Source organism: Lepidochelys kempii, chromosome 8 (assembly GCF_965140285.1).
Source record: "Lepidochelys kempii isolate rLepKem1 chromosome 8, rLepKem1.hap1, whole genome shotgun sequence".
Classification (NCBI taxonomy): Eukaryota; Metazoa; Chordata; order Testudines; family Cheloniidae; genus Lepidochelys; species Lepidochelys kempii.
Genome location: NC_136387.1, coordinates 44,542,070 through 44,563,183, shown reverse-complemented (window position 1 = coordinate 44,563,183; position 21,114 = coordinate 44,542,070). Strand labels below are relative to the sequence as shown.

General features: G+C 52.3%; 1 protein-coding gene across 3 annotated transcripts in view; it reads right to left on the bottom strand.

The window, feature by feature from the left end:
• PDE4DIP (phosphodiesterase 4D interacting protein) overlaps positions 1–21,114 on the bottom strand; it is a 150,196-nt gene that overhangs the window by 106,516 nt on the left and 22,566 nt on the right. For all 3 annotated transcript variants that reach the window (XM_073356288.1, XM_073356295.2, XM_073356287.1), the window contains exons 3-4: positions 19,967–20,187; positions 15,673–15,783 (exon numbers count right to left, since the gene is read on the bottom strand). In XM_073356288.1, coding sequence (XP_073212389.1) covers positions 15,673–15,783; positions 19,967–20,187 — 332 coding nt within the window. The remainder of the gene's footprint in view (positions 1–15,672; positions 15,784–19,966; positions 20,188–21,114) is intronic.

The following is a 21,114-nucleotide window of genomic DNA, read 5'->3' as shown; positions in this document are numbered from 1 at the left end:
GAGCTGCTGGTCTTGGGGAGGGGAGCAGCACGGATGGGGGCAGCTGGGCCTGGCCCACAGGTGGGTGGTGACAGGCCCCGCCCCACACGGAGAGCACGAGTGGGTATTCATGGTGCCAGTAGAAAACACTTGGCCCATCCCCAAGTTCAGAGTAAGGCAGGTTTGGCTGTGGACGAGCATTCACAGCAACACAAAGGACCTCTGCTCTGACAACTGGGTGCGGGCAGTGTGGGGATCTTCTCGCCCAGCCACTCTGGTTCCCATCCCCTCCACAGCACTATCCTCGCTGCCTGCACCACGGCCCGCCCTCCCGCACCACGCTGGGAACACACATTGAGCCAGAGCCATCAGCTGTCATGGGGCTCCAGTGTTCCCAAGCTACGCCCTCACTTGCTCTGCAAGGCCAGGTGAGGACGAATGACTCAGCCCTCCAATATGGGGCTCTGTCTTACCACAGGGGGTGCCTGTGTTAGGGCCAGAGCTCCCCCGCTTCTCCCAGCTCCCAAAACACGACAACAGCCCCCAAGCAGCCAGGGCACTGGATTAGTGGTTGCTGGGGGTCCGCTACCTGCTTCCCTTGCTCAGAAGCCCCCAGGCTACAGCGCGCAACTAGCTAACAAAGGGCACGAGAGGAAATTTTTGCCTCTGTCCGTTGTTCACACCCTGCCTTGCTTCCTGGTACTTCCAGTCAAGCCGCTTTTCTTTCCTCACCTAACACCACCAAAAGCAGCAGCCAGGCACAGAAACTTTTGACCCAGTGGTATCTGAACCCTATAGCACATGGATGAATGATGCCACCACATGGATGAATGATGCCACTCCTCCAGTGTGTTGCACCCTCTGCTCAGTCCCAGACTCGCAGCATCCCCACTTATCCAGCAGGCACCAACTGGGCCCAAGAACCGGACAAGTGATCAAAGAGATACAGGTTTCAGAGTAGCAGCCGTGTTAGTCTGTATCAGCAAAAAGAAAAGGAGGACTTGTGGCACCTTAGAGACTAACAAATTTATTTGAGCACAAGCTTTCGTGAGCTATAGGTCACTTCTTCGGATGCAGAGATACAGGCTCTCAAGTGGTTTAGTAATGCAATGACCAGACAACGCAGGGAACCAGCACTGCCAGATCACTCTCTCAGAGCCAACCCAAGTAAGTGTTAAAGAAAATTATCCCCCTTTGACAGCCAACATCCAGATTGGACTACTACCACCCATGATGCAGTGCCAAGGCAGGGCATACACTCTCCAGTCCTGACCGTTAGCTAAATAGCCAATCACAAAGAGACAAACACATGGTTTAGCTCCAAGTCATCCCTTCTGGGCAGGGTTTAGCATCTACGAGGCTGCTTTAACCCACCTGGGCAATAATCTCTGGCTACACTCTCTGGCCCGGCAGTTTTGCAGGCAGCAACCTTACAGCCATAAGAACAAAGGCTACAAGCCCCAGAGGATTTTGTGAGAGCCCCTCCCTGGGCTCTCTGAGCAGCACCGAGCCCTTGTCACTCTCCCTAGGAGGCGCTGCATCCCTGATTCAGCTGCAGCAAGTCAGCTCCCAGCTGGTAGCACTCCGGAGCAGCTTTTGAGCCCAGGCTGTTGTCTGGTGCAGCAGGGCCTCCACCTAGCATACTGCTGGAGAGGGGGGCGGTCTGGGAGGCTCCCCTCCTGGAGGGGCCAAAGGATTTGCACACCCAGAATCTACTCTCCCTTTACACTGGTATAAATCAGGAGCAGCTCCATTAAAGTCAGTGCAGTTACCCAGTGTAAACCTGTAAGAAGAGGTTCAGGCCCCTAATCAATCCCATTATAAGTGGGAAATCAGTGCGGCAGGGTGTGAGCCTATCCACACACTGCACAGAAGCCCCTTGCCCAGAGACGCCTGGCCTAACCGAGTGCCCAGGGACTGCTTCCTTCCCCGTCTACCTTTCCTCCCATTTCGCTGGGTACTACCGGAGCTGCTACGATTCGGTGGCTCTGGGGCAATATCAGAGGACAGTGTCAGCAGACACTGTCAGAGTCAGCAGGCTTCCACGAGGTGCAGTGACCTCGTAGGAAGGAATCACCCTCTTCCCTGTATTCCCCGGCCGGTCAGGGGAATATGCTGCAGCCTGGCAACGTGCTGTCACTCAGTATTTCCTACACCCAGGCCTTACTCAGTCTCTACAGCAGCCAAGGCCCCCAGGGCCCTGCCTGGAACCACGCTGCAATAAATGAAGGTGGGGAGCTCCCTTTTATGGACACCCAGCCAGCCAGTAGCTGTAAAATCCCTCTTAGTAGCTGTTCTTTAATTGCTCTACCTGTAAAGGGTTAAAAAGTCTCACTGCTATGCATATATAAAAGGAAGTGAGTGGGCACCTGGCCAGAAGAGCGGATGGGAAGGCTAGAACTTTTTAAAATTGAAACAAGACTCCCCTTTTGTCTGTCTGTGGTTGTTCTCCTGGAGAGGCAGACAGGGAGCAGCTATGCTGTGAGAAGCTTAGGCCAGGTGTGAAAAATCATCGGTATCATACCTAGAAACTACTCATCTAAAACCCCAGATATGTAAGTAGATCAGGAAATGTCTAGGAAGATGTGATTAGGTTTCTCCCTTTTATTTCTTTATGGCTTGTGGATTCCTCTGTGCTAACCCCAGGTGCTTTTGTTTTGCTTGTAACCTTTAAGCTGGACCTCAAGAAAGCTATTCTTGATGCTTAATCTTTGTAGGTTTTTTTTAATCTAGCAAAAGCCTAAATTCCCAGATGTATTTTCTTCTTTTTTTAATTAATAAAATTTACCTTTTTTAAGAACAGAATTGGATTTTTTTGTCTTAAGAGGTTTGTGCATGTGTTGTTTAATTAGCAGGTGGCAACAGCTGATTTCCTTTTTTTTTTTTTCCTTTCTCAGCTCTTCCCCAGAGGGGATGGGGGTGAAAGAGCTTGAGAGTACCCCACAGGAAGGAATTCTCAAGTGCGCCTTCCTGGGTTCTCAAAGGGGTTCTACACTTGGGTGGTGGCAGGATTTACCAATCCAAGGTCAGAGAAAAGCTGTAAGCTTGCGAGTTTAATACAAGCCTGGAGTGGCAAGTATTAATTTTTAGAGTCCTTGCGGGCCCCCACCTTCTGCACTTGAAGTGCCAGCGTGGGGAATCAGCCTTGACACAAGCACTTTGTCATACACTGGCCCTGGTAAAAATAATGTAGAGCGGCTAGTCTGTCCGAGAGAAACCCTGCATGCTGCAGTGGGCCAGTCGTTTCTCTCTTCCCCCTGCGGCTGGGGTTGGGCAATTCATCTCAGCAAAAATGCGCACTATCCCAGGCTGCAGTGGGAGGCTCTGGCAGAAAGAGCTAAGGAGGGGTATTGGCTCTTCATCACAGCCTCCAGCTCACTGACACGGTGGTACCACACTGCCTCAGGCAAGAGTGAGAGCAATCCCGAGCTGCCGTCCTTCAGAGACGATGACCTGGCTCTGCCCAGGGAGAGGACTGAGTCTAGCACAGGTTTTAAATAGCAAAGAGGGATAAACACAGGCTCTAACGCCCCACCGCAAACAGGGATGGACAGCCAGGGCCGTGGGGGAGCTGTTGGGCAACGCAGACCCGCTGCAGTGCCCTGCAGGGGTGAGTCCCCGCTGAGCTGAGTGCTCTGGGGCACACAGGCAGGAAAAGGGCTGAACGCAAGCAGACACCATGGCAAGTTATTAAGCCACCAGTCTGCTGCCCAGCCAGGATGCCTGCTTTGGAAAAGATACATTTCTCACTCTGCCTCCATGCACAGCACATGGATATGGCAAGACTCTGCGATGCCCAGCCGCAGTCCTGCACAAGGGGATCTACACCCGAGAGGGTTTATTATGGCACGTGGCTCAGATTCATCTGTCCCCACAGAGATTGCTGAGCATCTGCAACTCCCTAGGGACCCAGATAGTTCTGTGCCCCACGTGCCTGTGCACAGCGGCCTGCATCTCCCTTTTCCCAAATGCAGCAACCCCTTGCTAGCCCCCCCGGCCCAAGCTAGACAGCTCCGCTTCTTCCTTGACACTTTCCACCTTTCAGACCCTCACAGCTGTCTAGTTCCCCCTCAGCCACCATAAGCCAAGCCCTGCCAACCCCAGCATCCTTTTGGTGGCTCCTCTCCGAGCCCCTTAGATTTTGCATGAACCTCTCTGGCATTAGAGTGGAACATACCCCTCAGAGTCCACTGCTGCCAGGGTGAGCTAGCCCCTTTATGGGGGTGGGAGGGGTGTGGCTCTGGTTTTGCTCACCTCCCCAGGTGAAGGGGATGAGAGTACAGGGGTCACGTGATGGGGGAGCATGTGGCTGAGACCAGGACTGCCATGGGAGATAGAAGGACAGCCTGCAGGGGCAGGGGAGACAGCAGATTTAGGAGTGCTACTAAAGAGCAGGGGGAGCTGCTTCAAATGGGCTGGCTAGGAAGGCCAGGAAAGGGAAACAGGGTGGTTTGGGCTCAAGGGCGGACCGCCCAATGGTTTAGGATGCCATTGCAGGCACCACAGCAGAGGGAGGGGTCTCCTGCTGCTGCCAGTCCATGAAGTAGGGCAGACACTTCTACCAATGAGAGGCAGGAGGAGCTGACGGGAGTCCAAAGCTCACCCCAGTAGACAGGCCCCAGGCTGTCATGGAAGAGGGCAGACCCTGGGAAGATGGGCTGTTCCTGAAGAGCATGTTTGTGCTACGACTGGATTCCCTTTGTTCACTCCTAAGAAGTAAGCTCCACCTTGGCTGGGACACCACGGTGCTGCTGCTAGAGAGCTGCACCTCCCCTCAGAGCCCCACAACAGCTACAAGCCTCTGGGTGACTGACAGGGGATGCCGGACCTGATACCACTGCTTCAAGAAGCATCAGTAGCTATACTTAGAGTCCAGTTTTGTACCAGGCAGCTCTCTGTCTCGGTTAGCAGCATCTAGATAAGCCAATGCTGTGTGATAACCACCTTGGGGAGCAGTATTACAGCCTTGGTCTCATCTAGCCACAGCCAACAGCCATGTGCATCTGAATGGTCAGTGGGAACCTATTACGTGAGTTAATTCACTGTTCCTTTATGTGCTCCCCCCCGAATCCGTTTGTCACATCCACCTGGGAGCTCTCTGGGGTGGCCCCATCTCTTCATAGAATGCCAGCACATGAGAAGCCCGGCCCCTAGACACCACCACCATCCTGCTAAGGAGAGACTGGCTGCCCTTGGTTCCTTTCAGCTGTCTGGTGTCTGACGGAGCAGTGAAACACTCACATCAGCAGAGCACGCGGAAAGTCAGCTCTGGATCTGAGACGCTCTCAGCAGAGCATAGTAACACGCAAAGCTGGCTCATGAGCCATTGAAGCCAGTGAGCAGGATTGGGCCCCATGTGCCCCAAAACAGATCAGGGCAGATGTATTTCACCCCATCCCACCATGATCCAAAGCAGCTGAAGTTGTCAGACACAGGGCTAGCTGGGCTTCGGGTCTGAGCAAATCTGGCACCTCCGAGGTTCAAAAACAGCTTGTTATCCAGCTTGGGACAAATGCAGGGGCTGCCACTTAAAGCAATGGCAGAACCACTCACGCTTGCCATGAGTTACTGGCTTATCTAGGATGCTCATCACCATGGTATCGAGCCACCTCAGGCTTAGCGAGCTAATCCTCTGGAGGCTAGGAAAGGGTTATTATTCCCACTCAAAAGATGGGAGGCAGAGAGATGGGTGACTTGCCCAAGATCACAGCCCTGTAGCATGGCTGGGAATAAATCCCAGACTGTCATAGGACAGGGCCCTTTCTCAAGCTCACCCTCCGTAGGTGTCTTAGCCATGCTAATGGTGAGATGGGGTGTCACCAGGGGCCACTGAGTCAAACTTGCCCTGTCTGCAAGCCCAGTGCTGTAGCTACATGCAGTTCTGTCTCTGGCTGAAGATTTAGACTAGCCTGTCCTAACTGAACAGGTGATGGTCAGGGTGCAGCCGCCCAAGGGAAGAACAGAGGGTCCAAACCCCAAAGAATAAGCAATTGAGTCAACTGGCTGTATACAATGTTGCTGTGTATAAAAATGTCAAGGAAGGTCTCTTCTGAAAGCTGGTCATGTTCTGCACTTGACAGCCCCAGAGATGCATAGACGGGCCTGTGGTCATGAATCCATGTATCTGGGTAGATATTAAACCGTGCTCCTAACCTGTACTGCAACGTTCAGCCCCACCTCTCCATGGGAGGTGGTCAGCCTGGCGGCGAGGGGCTGCATCCCCAAACAGATGAGACTAGCTCCTAGCACCAATGTCAAGGCTAAATCCCCACTCTGGCACGTCAAGTGCAGAAGGTGGGAGCCCGCAAGAATTCTAAAAATGAATACTGGCCACTCCAGGCTTGTATTAAACTCCCAAGGTCACAGCTTTTCTCTGACCTTGGATGGGTAGATGCTGCCACCACCCAGTGCAAAACCCCTTTGAGAACCCAGGAAGGCGCACTTGGGATTCCTTCCTGTGAGGTACCCTCAAGCCCTTTCACCCACCCTCTGGGGAAGAGCTGAGAAAGAAAAAACAAAGGAAATCAGCTGTTGCCACCAGGTAATTAAACAACGTGCACAAACCTCTTAGGATACAAGAATCCAATCCTGTTCTTAAAAAAAGGTAAATTTTATTTAAAAAAAGAGAGAGAGAGAGAGAAAGACAATACCTCTGGAAACTCAGGCTATTGCTAGATTTTTTTTTTTTAAACGGGAAACTACAAGGATTAAACACCAAAAATAACTTTCTTGAGGTCCAGCTTAAAGGTTACAAGCAGAACAACAGCACCTGGGGTTAGCACAGAGGAGTCCACAAGCCATAAAGAACTAAAAAGAGATAAACCTAATTACATCTTCCTAGACATTTCCTGATCTACTTACTTATGTGAGGTTTTAAATGAGTAGTTTCTAGGTATGATACGGATGATTTTTCATACCTGGCCCCAAGCTTCTTACAGCGTAGTTGCTGCCCTGTTCCCTCTCTCTGGGAGAACAACCTCAGACAGACAAAAGGGGAGTCTTGTTTCAATTTTAAGAAGTCCTAGCCTTCCCATTGGCTCTTCTGGCCAGGTGCCCACTCACTTCCCTTTACCTATGCATCGCAGTGAGACTTTTAACCCTTTACAGGTAAAGCAAATAGAGAACAGCTACTAAGAGGGATTTTATAGCTAACTGGCATGCTGAGAAGCTCAGCAAAGGTAACTTGTATGAGAAAAGAGAGTTTTATCTACTGTGAAAGGATAACACCTGAGGCTGCAGCTTTGGTTGTTTTCTGTGTAGCCTCTCTGTGTTCTTGTCCCCTATCTATTTCAGCTCTGAATCCGGGGCTGTTCTATTAAATAACCCTTGTGTTTATTTTTACCCAAGCAGGTCTCTGTTGTGCAAACTGTGTGGTGTGTGCCAAAGTGAGCTGATAAGTAGGGGCCAGTTTCACTCCTGCCGGGGTGACGATCCAGAAGGGAAAAGGCCCTGTGTCTGCTAGTTAAGAACTCAGGGTGGATGGATTTGGAGGGACTGGGGACCAGAAGGGCTGTTGGAGGGAACTAGGCTGCTGGAAGATCAGGTGGTGAGACGCTCATGCCTGGCAGTCAGCTACTGGTATCAGGCTCTGAGCCAGAACAGCACAGCATTAAGGCACCCAGGGTTACAGGGCAGGTGGTCAGAGACCCCCTGACTGCTCAGAGTGATCCCCAAACTGTCCCAGCATGAATGGGACTCATGCCAGCATTGTCAAAGCTGGATGTCTAAATTTAGGCATCTAAGTGACTGACTTAACAGAGGAGCCCAGCCACCCCCACATTCAGTCAGGTCACTGATATGTGTCTAAATTTAGTCGCCGCTGTTCAGACCAATGACTTAAGGGCCTGATCTCGGCTGTGAGCCCCCGGCTGCGTCCCAAGACACCGAGACAGGCAACACAAAAGATCTCCAGGGGCAGTGGGAGGGAGACGCCAGGCTCTGTCCTCAATCTGCTTCCTGCCTGCTGCCCACCCAGTCCACCCCCCCGAAGAGCTCTCCAGGGGGGCTGGGAGGGGAAGGAAATGGGGTGACACCCCAACTCCACCTGGTCCAAGGGCAATCACACCCACAGCCCCCCTCTGGGTACAGCTCTCAGGGGCAAAATCTCAGCCACACTTGTGCATTTAACAGTTACAATGAAGAAGTGATTACACAGATTACAGATCACTGTCACAGATGCCTGGGACCACATGCGGGGTGATGGGGAAGGGGGTGTAAACTACACCCAGCAGGCCCCTGAGTCTAAATGGGTGTCACGTCTTCACCTGCCCCCCCCCCCCCCCGCACCAGTGTAAGGCCCCTAAACACTCACTTGGACTTAAACTCTCAAACATCACAGGGTGTAACCTACACTCTGCCCCGACACATCACTGCTGGATTTAGCCCACTGGGTGTAAAGCAGCAGCCTGGAGCCTCCATTAGTGACTCACGTGCCAAGGCGCCAGCAGAGAAGAATGTAGCAAGAAAAGCAACTAACAGAAGGGGACAAGAATGTGTGAGCTCACCCAGCGCAGCCTCTCCGTACACTTCATCCTGGCTCCATGAAGGGCAAGTGACAGGCTCCCTTGAACATTCTCAGCACTACGGGCGGCATACGTAGGGCTAAGAGAGTTTGAGCTTGAGCATGTCCAACTCACTTCCCCACCTCTCTCAATGGGAGACCCTTTTAGAGAGTTCAGTGGTTAACTTGCCAACGGCATTACAATTTGGATTCCCTCCTGCCCTCTACTGCTCTGACTGAGCTACATTATGTTAAGAACATAAGAATGGCCCTACAGGGTCAGACCAAAGGTCCATCCAGCCCAGCATCCTGTCTTCCAACAATGGCCAGTCCCAGAAGGAATGAACAGAACAGGTAATCATAGAATATCAGGGCTGGAAGGGACCTCAAGAGGTCATCTAGTCTAACACCCTGCTCAAAGCAGGACCAATCCCCAATTTTTCCCCAGATCCCTAAATGGCCCCCTCAAGGATTGAACTCACAACCCTGGGTTTAGTAGGCCAATGCTCAAACCACTGAGCTATCCCTCCCCCCCAGGGGATGGATCATTAAGTGATCCATCTCCTGTCTCTCATTCCCAGCTTCTGGCAAATAGAGGCTAGGGACACCATTTCTGCCGATCCTGGCTAATAGCCATTGATGGACCTATACTCCATGAATTTATCTAGTTCTTTTTTGAACCCTGTTATGATCTTGGCCTTCACAACATCCTCTGGCAAGGAGTTCCACAGGTTGACTGTGTGTTCTATAAAGAAATACTTCCTTTTATTTGTTTTAAACCTGCTGCCTATTAATTTCATTCGGTGACCCCTAGTTCTTGTGTTATGAAAAGTAGTAAACAACACTTTCTTATCTACTTTCTCTACACCAATCATGATTTTATAGACCTCAATCATGTCTCCCCTTAGCCTTCTCTTTTCCAAGCTGAAAAGTCCTAGCCTTATTAATCTCTCCTCATACGGAAGCCATTCCATACCCCTAATAATCTTTGTTGCCCTTTTCTGAACCTTTTCCAATTCCAATGTATCTTTTTTGAGATGGAGCAACCACATCTGTACACAGTATTCAAGATATGGGCGTACCATGAATTTATATAGAGGACACATATTTTCTGTCCTATTATCTATCCCTTTTTTAATTATTCCCAGCATTCTGTTAGCTGTTTTAACTGCCGCTGCACATTGAGTGGATGTTTTCAGAGAATTATCCACAGTGACTCCAAGATCTCTTTCCTGAGTGGTAACAGCTAAATTAGACCCCATCATTTTATATGTACAGTTGGGATTATGTTCACATCATAAACACACACAGAAGCTAGATAAAACCACCAAATACTTTTGCTGGAAAGCCGTGATGCAACATGACCTTATTTCTTAGAATTCAGAACAAGAACACACAAGAACCCAAAAACAGAGAGCAACAAAGCAGGCTGCTCCCTACAGCAGAGAGGCACAACTCACCCCATCTTGCTCAAAGCTTACTTCTGGGGGAATTCTGCACCACTGCGCATGCACAGAATTCATGTACCCAGCAGATTTCTTTTCTTCCTGCAGAAAAATTACTTTTGACAGGGAAGAAAAGGGACGCTGCAAGAGTGGTCAAGTGCCCCTCCCCAGCAATACAGGTACATTGTTTCAGGTGCCCAGAGAAGCTGGCAGATAGGTAAATCACTGCGGGGGAGAAGGGGGGCTGGGGATGCCCCAGCCCTGTCTCCTATCCTGCATCAGGCTCAGCTGGTAGTCCCGGCTGGGCTGAGGAGGATGAGGAGAAGCAGCTGGGGCTGGGTCAGACCCACCCACAGAAACCTCCCTTGGGTGCAGGAAGCTCCGCAGTCCATTCCTGCCCCCCGCTGCTTCCTGCTCCTATCACTCCTCAGCTGTGGGGGGAGGGGTCACTGTATCGGGAGCTGCTTCCTGATCCGCCCAACCCCCATGCATCTGAACTCCCCCATATCCAGACTCCCCCCACCAAGCCTCTCCCCCACACACCCAGAACCCCCATACGAGCCCCACACACCCGAACCCTCACCCCACTGAGCCTCAACCCCCACACCCAGACTCTCCTGCTGAGCCCCATCGCCCTCTGCATCTGGACTCCGATGAAGCCCCACCCCCCTCATCTGGACCACCCCTGCACACAGACCACCACCCCTCAGCCCCCCACTGAAAACCCCATCCCAATAAGCCTGCCCCCCACGCCTGGATCCCCACCTCACTAGGCCCCAAGCAGCTGCATCCGAATCCCCACCCCACCAACTTCCATTCCCCCAGCATCCAAATCCCCCACACTGAGCGCTCCACACCCAGATGCCTGCTGCCAAGCCCCATCCCCCCAGACCTTCCCACTGAGCCCCTGCCACCTTCACCTAGACCCCCCTGCAGAGTCCTCCTGTCCCTGCACCTGGAACCCCCCAACAAGATCCTGTGCATCCAGATTCCCCACATACCAGGAACCCCCACTGAGCCGCCAGCACCCAGATTGCCCCACGCAGAACCCTCTCACTCCACACCTGTGTCCCCCCACACTAAGCCACTCCACACTTGGATCCTGCCCGGCTGAGCATGCCTGACCCACACCTGGTTTGGGGGCCAGGGCTGGACATGCATGCAAGACTCTGTCCTTCTCACTCACTATCTTGGTGCTCTTGGCACAGAAGGGCAGGGCCCAGGGGTGTATCTGTGGCAGGCCTGGCTTTTGCACTGTATCAGGGTTGGATGCAGGCTCACCACCAAGTCCATGTCCCGGGGGGTAGGGGCTTCAGGGTGATCTCCCACCTCTCTGTGCTCCCCACTACAATGCTAGAGCCTCCATATTTATTTAATGACAAATAAAATATGCAGAATTTTAAAATATTGTGGGCAGAACTTTTATTTTTTTGGTGCGTAATTCCCTCAGGAGTAGAAGCTGCAAACTAACTGCAGCTAGGCTCAGATCGCACGCTTCCCTGCAGAGCGTCCGAGCCTGCAAGCGTGACTGGAAACTTACCCAAACCCCAGCTTTGCAAACCCACACAAAGCGACAGCTTGATATTCCAGTACGGTCCCCAACACACCATAAGCCAGTCCTAAGTTGTGCAGACCCTGTGGTTACTACAAACCAACTCTCTAGGCACTGGGTCCCTGATGGTTGCTGTAGTAGGGACAGGAGCTGCCCAGAGCAGTGTGCTCTTCCCTGCCATAGCCACTGCTTAGTTCTCTACCTTAAATGTGAAGCCCAGGAGCGGCAGTTAGCATACCCTGAGCTGCCTGGCTGAACACCCCAGCAACACTTACTGCCTTGGGAACAGAATGTACAACTCCAGCTGCCTGCCCTCCAGAGCAGAGATCAGCTGTTCCCTGCACAAAGCCCAGTGTCTCCTATCCGCCTTGGCCTCCTCCTGGTTTTCGGCCACATAGGCCAATCTTCTACCTGCTGAGTGGGGTCTGTTGGGAGGGGGCCAAGGTGGGCTGACCAGAGCTGGGTGGGAAATGGCTTTCCTGTCTCACAACAGTTTGAGATTTCAAAAGAGTTCCTGTCCTGTAACAGGACAAACCTGGGACCTTTTGAAGTTTTTTGATAATAAAAACAGAACAGTCCAGGGTCAAGTCCCTGTTCCAAATTAGGCAGAGCAGGGATTTGAACTTAGGTCTCCCATATTCATGCTTTAACCCCTGGGCTACTATCTATTCCAGGGTAGGTGACTATTCCTCTCCCCTCCAAAAAAAAACCCCAGCTCTCCTGGCCCTGGGAAACCTTTCCCCATGAACGTTTTCTCAAAACTGGTACATTCCAGTGGACAGTTTACGTTTTGACAAATTGCCATTTTCCAATGTGTCATTAATAAATTCCTGACCCACTCTAGCTGAGCTGGGCTAACGCCAAACGTACTTAGCACAGGTTTGGAGCGCTGCTGCTGAAGGTGTCCCATGCAGCGTTAAATGCCCCACCTTTGCTACATCACATTAAAGGTCAGAAAATGTAATTGCATGGGAGGCAACTCAAGGGACTTCCTGGCACGATCCCACCTGAACAAGGGCGCAGCCTGCTCCTGGAGAGTGCCTGGGTGTGCAATGGGGTTCTGCACACTCCAAACATCAGATGAGCTACTGTGCACTGTCGAACTTGGACCCATCTTCCTGCCCTCTGGGCAGAGCAATACACTGACACTCAAAGCCCAGATCACACCGCATTCTACCAGCTGCCATGCTGCAGGCTGTGGGTAATGCTCCAGCCAGTTAGCTCCACACATCCTCCCAGTAACCAATCTATTTATAACTCCAGCTACCTGGGAACAGCGGGCGGCTCCCTCGCCATTGGCTGGCAGCGCCTGGCCCATTTTGCCTTCACTGTGCTTTTCACACACTGGAGGCAGAGGAGAGCTGTCAGCACTTTGCCTAGGTCTCCCACAGTGCAGTGCACATCCGCTCACATGCAGGGATGTATGTGCATGCACATGAAAATGTGTGTGCAAGGGTGTGAGAATGATGGCACACACTGACACACCTCAGGGCAAGTGTGCAAAGACTTAACGGCAGTGTTTGTGTGCACAGGGTGTGGCTGCACACAGACAGGCAGGAGTGTGTGGATGCATGTGTGAAGGTAGCCCTGTGTGTGTCTAAAGGTACTTATGCATCTGCGCATACTCGAATGCACACGCACAACGGGTAAGCGTGTGAGCAAATGTATGTGTGTGAAATCAGAATAACTACCGCTGGCTGCAGTGCAGAATGCGCTTGCTAAGCGTGAGCCTGTTTGCATTCTCACCCCCTTTTCCAGCTTTCTCAGCCAAATTCCTTTGAGCTGAATTTTGCACACTTCCCCCTCCCCCATCTCAGACCCCCTGATCACTGTACCTGGCTTTGAGCTTGTGCATACAGCGCCCAATCGTGACTTCTTTACCTGGGGCAAAGTGGGGGTTGTGGGAGCGACCAACACTGGCCTCCTGAAATGAAAGCGTGTTCTAACCTTCACCATGGAGAAACTAGCATCCTTCCCTAATGCCAGGAAATACCCGATACAACAACATGGCCAAGTTCATGCTGCTGCAAAAACCTTCCTTTCCTACATGTCTTAGCTTCAAGGACCTTGATTTTTCAACCATAATGATTAAGTGAGAGTGGGACTTGCCTTACCAGGCACGCTTCGTTTTCTTCTTTCCTTCTGCTCTTGTCACTTAAATGTGATGTGGGGGGGTGGGGGGGAGAGTATGGATGGATTAGACTAAGTATGAAACAGTGGGCTGGCTTGGTAGGGCTGCACAAGGGTTAACAAGGTGAGGGATCACCCATACTGTAACACCCAGGTCTGGGTTATCTTCCCATCCGAGTCAAGGATTTGTCTCTGTCCTGCAAGGGGCCACCAGGGGTGGGGACGGGAGCCCAGAGTTGGGAAAGTCCCTGTGTCATACTGGGGGATCAGTGTGTACCTGCCTCACACACCCGTGTTGTCCCAGGACCTAGCCAACGCTGCAGTGAAGGAAGCTGAGGAATGTTTACCCCAGATAAAAGGGGGGGTCACTGCGGGGATGAGAGAAACCATCTGCTGCCTTTTACTGCGCTTCTCCCCATGGCATGGGAGTACCCGGAGGGAGTCTCTCGACTGGCGAGGACTCTTGCTCCGATCACCCCACCACTCTGATCCGTGGGGCCAGAGCAGAGTCAAAAGGCTTCTTTTCCGTGCACCAACAGCTCCTGTTACACTGACCCTCTCGCTGCCTAATTACACGAACAGCTGCTCCTTATTTTTCTTGTCAGTGAGAGCAGGGAGGGGACATCCTGGGCAAGGACATTATCAGCGACAATGGTAGGGCCGGCCAGCACAGGGGCCTGGGGCCCAGCACAGAGACACCAACTCTCGCCATACGTGGTGTTACTCTTAAAGCCCCAGCTCCTGGAGTCCTGTGAATAGGTGAGACGCTCAGCTTTTGCTCTTAGAAATAAGACTCTAGCCCTGGTGCTTGTGGAGAAACACAATCCCCAAAGAGTCGGCAAATTTTTAAAAATCCCAATTCCTAATTTTTAAAAAAATCAGGATTAAGCCACTGGTGGGGTTTTGGGGGGCCTGACTCATGACTTGGAAACCCTTGGGATGGGCAATACCGACAGCATGAACTGCATGGGGGGAGCAGTGAAGGATGGCTCAGGAGCCGGGGCAGCATGGACCAGTGATAGACGTGGAGCAGAGAATCAGTGGGGTGGGGGCTAAATGGGGACAGATCATGGTGAGAGGAACAAGGGGGCTCTGGATAGAGGTTGGGGGAGGGTGGGTCTGTGCCTGCTTTCCTCCCATCAGGCCCTCACCAGAGACAGCTGTGGATGGAGCTGTGGAGAGGGGCTGTTGGGGGGAGGGAGCTGGCCTTCGGGGGGTGGGGGGATCCTCCACTGGCTCACAGAAGCACCCAACTCCCTGAACCCTCAGCCGCATCCCCTGTATTTGGTGGCTCCCCCATTGCTAGTTTATGGGGATTTTTGCAGAAGGCCAGAAAGGGCTGATGGGTGTATCAATGCTGAGTCCCTGACGTCTCCGATTCCCACCCCAGTGCCCAGGCCAAGACACAGCCTGACACCACCCTCCTGCTCCCCCAGCACACGCACACACCATACCCTGACACTGATCTGAGGGACTGGCTGAATAAACCCCTCAACCAGCGCCACCCCCACCCCTCTGCTTAGCGCCAGAAGCCCCCCAGGATGCAAGAGCTGAATCCCCCTAAACTACACCCCCAGCCTCGGATCCCCTTAAAGACATGGTCCCTGCACCCCTACCCCTGTAAGTGACAAACTGCTCCACCTGGTGACTGAACTCCTCTGACTGATTCACCTGAGCCTAGCCCAAAGTCTGTTTACTGAAGAAGTCCTCTCTTCACCCCACTGGGTCCCAGTCCCTCGGAGACACCAATCCACCCGTTGGGCCTGGATCCCGTTAACCGAGAACCGTGTGATTCCTCCCCTCCCCACATAGCACACTGCTGACACACCCTCGCCCCAGCTCCTACGACGCCTCCCCTCCACCCTCACCCCAAATCCCTTCCAGTGAGACCCCATCCCACTAACAATGCTCTGGAGCTTCAGACCCTCCCTGGCAGTGCCGGCCAGGACCCAGACCCTGCTGACCACCCCCCCCAGGCCTACCCCAAGGCACCCAAGCCCCCGCAGTGCCCTGCGGGGCCCGAAGACGCCGCGGCTGCACCATCCATCCCAGCCTGCCGTACTCACCCGCTTGTAGACGTCCTCCCGGCTGGCCTCATACTTCTGCTGCATGCGCTCCTCCAGGAAGTAGATGCGCAGCTTGAGGCTGAAGTTCTCCTTCTTCAGGTCATTGAGGTGCTGGGACAGAGTACGGTAGCCGTTAGACATGGTGGGTGACCCATGGAGGGGGGCATCTCCGCACCACCCCCCTCACTCAGGGGACATTGCCAAGGGAAGGGAATGAGCCAAGCCCCCGGGAAGCTGCCCCAGCCCACGGCGGCCTACGGAGACATGGTGGGGAGGCTGCAGCACTCCCGGTTGGAGCCTCCCCACAGCTCAGCAGCTCCCACTGGGTGCAAGAGTGTAGCTCGCTTTCCTTTTTTACCTCCAGGAGATATCTGTGGAATCCCTGGCAGGGGAACATCCTGCATGGACAGACACAAGTGGTGTAACCTGATCCGGACAGCGGCCCTAGCGACTCCACGTCCACCTCCCAGCCAACTGCAAGCCATTAATGGGAGCCTGGGGCCTGGCCAGCAGAGACCCGCACAGGAGGGGAGAGGGCAGCTAGGAAACGTGATGAGGACGCAGCAGGGAAGGGAGAAGAGAGAATATTCCCCACCGATCCCTCAACACCCCAGTGTCCACCAGCTGAATCTCCCAAAGGTCTCCCCTCCCCCCTCCCAGAGCCTGGCCCCAGCCAATCCCATGGGAGACACAGGTAAAGGCCCAGGGCAGGTTCTAATTGGTGTCCTGCTGACCTCTCTTGTGCAAGGTGCATAATGCAAGGAAGGGACGGAAGAGAAAAGAGCCATTTACCCCAACTGCAGGACCCAGGCCAGTGAGAGAAAGGATGACAGCCACCCAGAGGGCACCACAATGTGTGACACGCGATAGGCCTGGCCAACAGGCAGCTCTCGGAGCTGCTGGATAGCAGTAAGGCTAATTCCCACTCGGTGAGAGCCCCTAGGGAACTGCCTTGCACCGTGCCCCGTGTGTGCAGACTCAGATCTTCCAGCGCAGCACTGAAAGGGCACCAAGGTCTCCCACAGAGCTGCAGCCAGGGATATCCCTAAACACCGAGCCTGTGTGTCTGTCTGCCATTTTCCAGGAAGGAAGGTATAAAGAAAAGGCTTTTCTCCAGTGTGGAAATACTGAAACACCCCCCATTCACCCACCCCGTGGCTGAAAGGCAGAAGATCAAGGCTCCTATTTTGAGCCTCCAGTGAGGAATGCAATCAGAGCCAGGTTTAGCCAAAACACAGGGCAGGAGTTTAAAGTTCAAAGCCTTGATATTACAGTCTGTAATTCTTCATTGGCCCCTAAACAATGATATGAAGTAACTACGCGTAGTCACACTGCAGCGAAAACCCCTGTGCAGGGCTGCAAAGAAGTGTAAGGGGGCACTGGGGCTCCGCACAGAAACAGGATATGCTCCCTGACAGGGCTGCGCTTTGCCCCTCCCTCTGCCGGAGACCTCACTGTGCACAGACAATGGTATTTCATTCAGAGAAGGGCGAAAGTCATCCCTCTGCAGGGGGCTGGCCCGAGCTTTCTGCAGAGGGCAGATGATTTGGGGGTCATTCCTTCAATGCAGGTGGCAAAGAGAGTGATTTGTTTTATTGCTGCCTTGGGGTCAAACTGGGCATTTCCCCTGAACCCAACTGAAGTGTGATAGCACCCTAAGAAAGACACAGCTGATGCAATCCATCTCATGTGTTAACAGCAGCCTTCCTTTGAAGGTTCTATGACTGTTTTCACAACACATGCAGTGTTGCCAACGATTGTTATTGTACCATGAGTCTCACAATATTTGGGGTTTCCCTTCAAGCCCCAGCCCCCAGAGCCCAAGTGACTTAGTGAGAAGCTCAGTTGTCTTTTTACATATAAGTTTCCAGTGCTCCTGGCTGCAGAGAAAAAGCGAGCCGAGTACTCCCCGAAGGCACAGAAGCCAGAAGGCAAATAAAGAGAACTCCATTTTCTTTTTAATTTCATAAATTTTTTAAAACAGTCTCAGTCCAGGAGTGGGGACAGACTCCATTTTTCAGCAGTTGGGGTTGGCACTAATATGACATGTACCAGCTCCACTATCTCCAAGTCACTCACGCACTGGAATCCCGCTTTTCTTTCACCAAGAAGTGCTCTGTGCCCATGTTAGCTCTAATCTAACTCAGTTCCAGGAGGAAAGTGACCGGCTTCCTAAACCAGCTCCCTATCTCCAGGTCTGGAAAGCCTGTGGCTGGGGACTTTGCTTTGCCTTCTCTCACCGAATGCAAATAACATGCAAGGAGCCCAGTCATCCTGCTGCTGCACCACTCTGTGCCATAGCTAGAAACTAGTGCACGCAACGAGTTGTTGACTGGTCCGCCCCCCAATATAGTCCAGTATTGCACTGAATAAAAGTCTTCTTCTGGATTAGTTAACCCTATATTCCAGCAAATGGAACTAGAGGGTAACAGGGTTGATGAAGCAGCTCTGCGTTAGATCTAACCTATTTTCATGTGCTCCCTCCGCCCTTGGAGCCTCAGCCCCTGCAGGGCCCGAGCGAGGGTACTGCTTCCTCCCCCAGCCCTCCCCAAAGAAAAAGAACAGAAATACTTATTGAACACTTCAGCCTTTTCTGCATTATTGATAATTCTACCATTTCCATCTAGTGATGGACCAATACCATTGTCAGGATTCTTTTTGTTCCTAATATGCTTGCAAAACTCCTTCTTATTGTCCTTTGCTGGCCATAAAGGTCTCCTTGTGTCCCCTTATTTCCCTTATCAATTTTCTACTTGTGGTGGGGTGGTTGCCCCACCCCCTGAGAAAAGGGCTGGAACAGGAATTTGAGGCTGCACAGACCAGCAGCCAATCAATAAAGGCCTGTGGAGGGCCAATCAGGGGAAGGAAGAGGCAGCCAATCAGGGCTGGGGGAGGCCTTATATAAAGACGGCCTAGCAGCAAAGAAGGCAGTCTTTCCCTGACTAGTGAGGGAGAAGGACAGGCTCCTGAAGCAAGGAGCCAGCACCTTGGACAGAGCAGTGCTGGGCAGGCTCGGGGGAGCAGGAGAGGGCTCCAGCCCCATTACCTGCCAGGCTGCAGACCCTGCTATGAAGGGCCTAGAAGGTGCACAGGGCCAAAGGGAAAGTGGCCCAGGGAAGAATAGGTGGACAAGAGGGGAACAAAGGAGGGCAGAAAGAGGCTGCCACTAGAGGGTCCCTGGGTTGGGACCCAGAGTAGTGGGTGGGCGGGCCTGGGTCCTCCCCTTACCCCCTTATACTGCACCTGGCCACAGAAGACAGTGGCCAAGACAGACTGCAACTTGCCCCTGAGCTAAGGGGCTAGACTTTGGGTTGTGGTTGGCCACTGAGGCAGGTGCAAGTCCCAAAGACTGCTGTTAACCCGCCACCCAGAAGGGGGTGTGTCTGGAGTAGTGGGCACTGTCAGAGGGCAGTGTCCTGAAGCGGACACTGCTGAGTGGGGAGCAACGCAGGTCCCAGGGCAGCAGAACAGGCAAGACGCCACGTGCTGAGGACGCTCTGCAGCAGACAGAGTTATTCCTGGAACAACCAGTGGGAGGTGCCAGCGGTGGTGAGTCTTGGCCCTGTCACGCTACTATTCCTAGTTTGTTATTTATATCTCTATCAACTTCCCCCTTAGTCTGGGTGGGATTGGAGCACAGAGCAGTTTTGTGGGAGTTCTGAAAGGGATGCTATTTCTGCAAGCTAGAGTGTGTCCTCTTCTCCCTGTCCAAGAGGAGTATGTCCATCTCAACTCCTTCTCCCCTAGTAAGGAAATAACCCACTCCTGTAACCCAGTCTCTTCTGGTCATTTGGAAGCCACAACACTGCTCATTGAGCTGGCACAGGCCAAAGGCGCACAAGGCTACAGGCTCCAGAGAAGATCAAAGAGCTCTGAGAGTTGAAGCTTCAGTCCCAACCAACCCATCAAATCACTCTCCACCCAGCAAGCTTCATGTGGATCCAGGAGGCACTTCAGTGCAAAACAGAGGCTGCACAGGGCTGTGAAGATGAGGCTCAGCATGGTTGGGACTCCTCAGAACCACTATTATATGCTTCCAGCAATGGATGAAAGCAACAGGATGCTCACAGAGATGCAAAGGGAATTGGGACAGACCTTGATGAGAGAAATAATACAAGGCCCTAAACAAATAATCTGAGCCAGCAGACAAAAGAGCAAGGTAAACATCACATTAACTGTCCTGTTTGCAATAGGAATAACAGGCTGGGTCTGCAATCCCCCATGTTATCCAGCCCTTGCACCTGCAAAGTTCCTATCGACATCAGGACAAGTTTGGCCCCAGAGTGGGACTTACCTTCTCAAAATCTCGCAGGGTTTGGGTCTGCACTACAGGGCCCATCTCCAGGCCAGTGAGGACATGAGTCTGCATTAGAGGGCTCTTCTCAAGGCCTGGCGGAGTCTGAGCCAGCACTGGGTGACGGGCCACCTCAAAGTCTCCCAACATAGGTGTCTGCCTCAGGGGATCCTCATCGGAGATGTCTAGGGTCCCCTGCTCTGGGGCATCGCAGAGAACAGCTGGAAAGGGAGCACAGAGGAAACGCAGGTGAAGTGTCTGTTTCATACACACGCTTAGCGAGCAAACTGGATCATACCTCCAGATAAAAACTGCATCAAGCTGGAGTTAAAGCACCTATCAGTAATTTAAAAGTAAATGCCCTCAGATGATGGTTAACATTGCCTTACAGGAATGCTGAAATTTTCCCACTTAATCATTGGAAATTCAGAGTCAAGGTTAAATTACAAAGCGAGGCTAATTTATGAAATTATGGAAATGCACTAGTTAGGCACCCAAACAACCTTTACTCTTCCCTGGAGCGAGCCACAGATCTTAAGGTTAGAAGGGACCATTGCACTCATCCACTCTGACCTCCTCCATCATGCAGGCCAGAGAACCTCACCCTAGGATTCCTGCATCAGGAATGCCAGCCTCTAAACCTCCCTTGCTACATCCCTCACACATCTAGGTTTAGAGCTGGATTTGACATGCCATCATTCACGCCAGCAAGTGTTTGCAGCATCACATCGGTACAACATAAACTGGGTTATTTTGGGATCCAAGAGCTTTTCGTGTGGGCTGGGAGAAGTTCCTAGAGAACGGTCATGGCCATTTTAATTCTCTGAGGTTGGTGCACTGGTACAGGGGTCACGCCATGCCCATCTCCCAGTTACCCCATCAGTTTTTCATAAGGGCTTTACAAAGCCAACAGTCTGTTGCTGCAAAAACACCTACAATTTAGAGTAGACCCTGTCCTGGCACCTCCAATCTCTGTCACTCAACTCATCCCTTTATTCTCATCAAGCAAGTGCTATAATATCATGATTGGGGTCTGGGAGTATTGTCTCTGTAGATACAGTAAATACTGTGTATAACTGGTGCCTTAGTGAAGAACAGGGAATTACAGCCTGCAGGACTAATCAGGAATTTAGGAAGTCCAGCTTTTT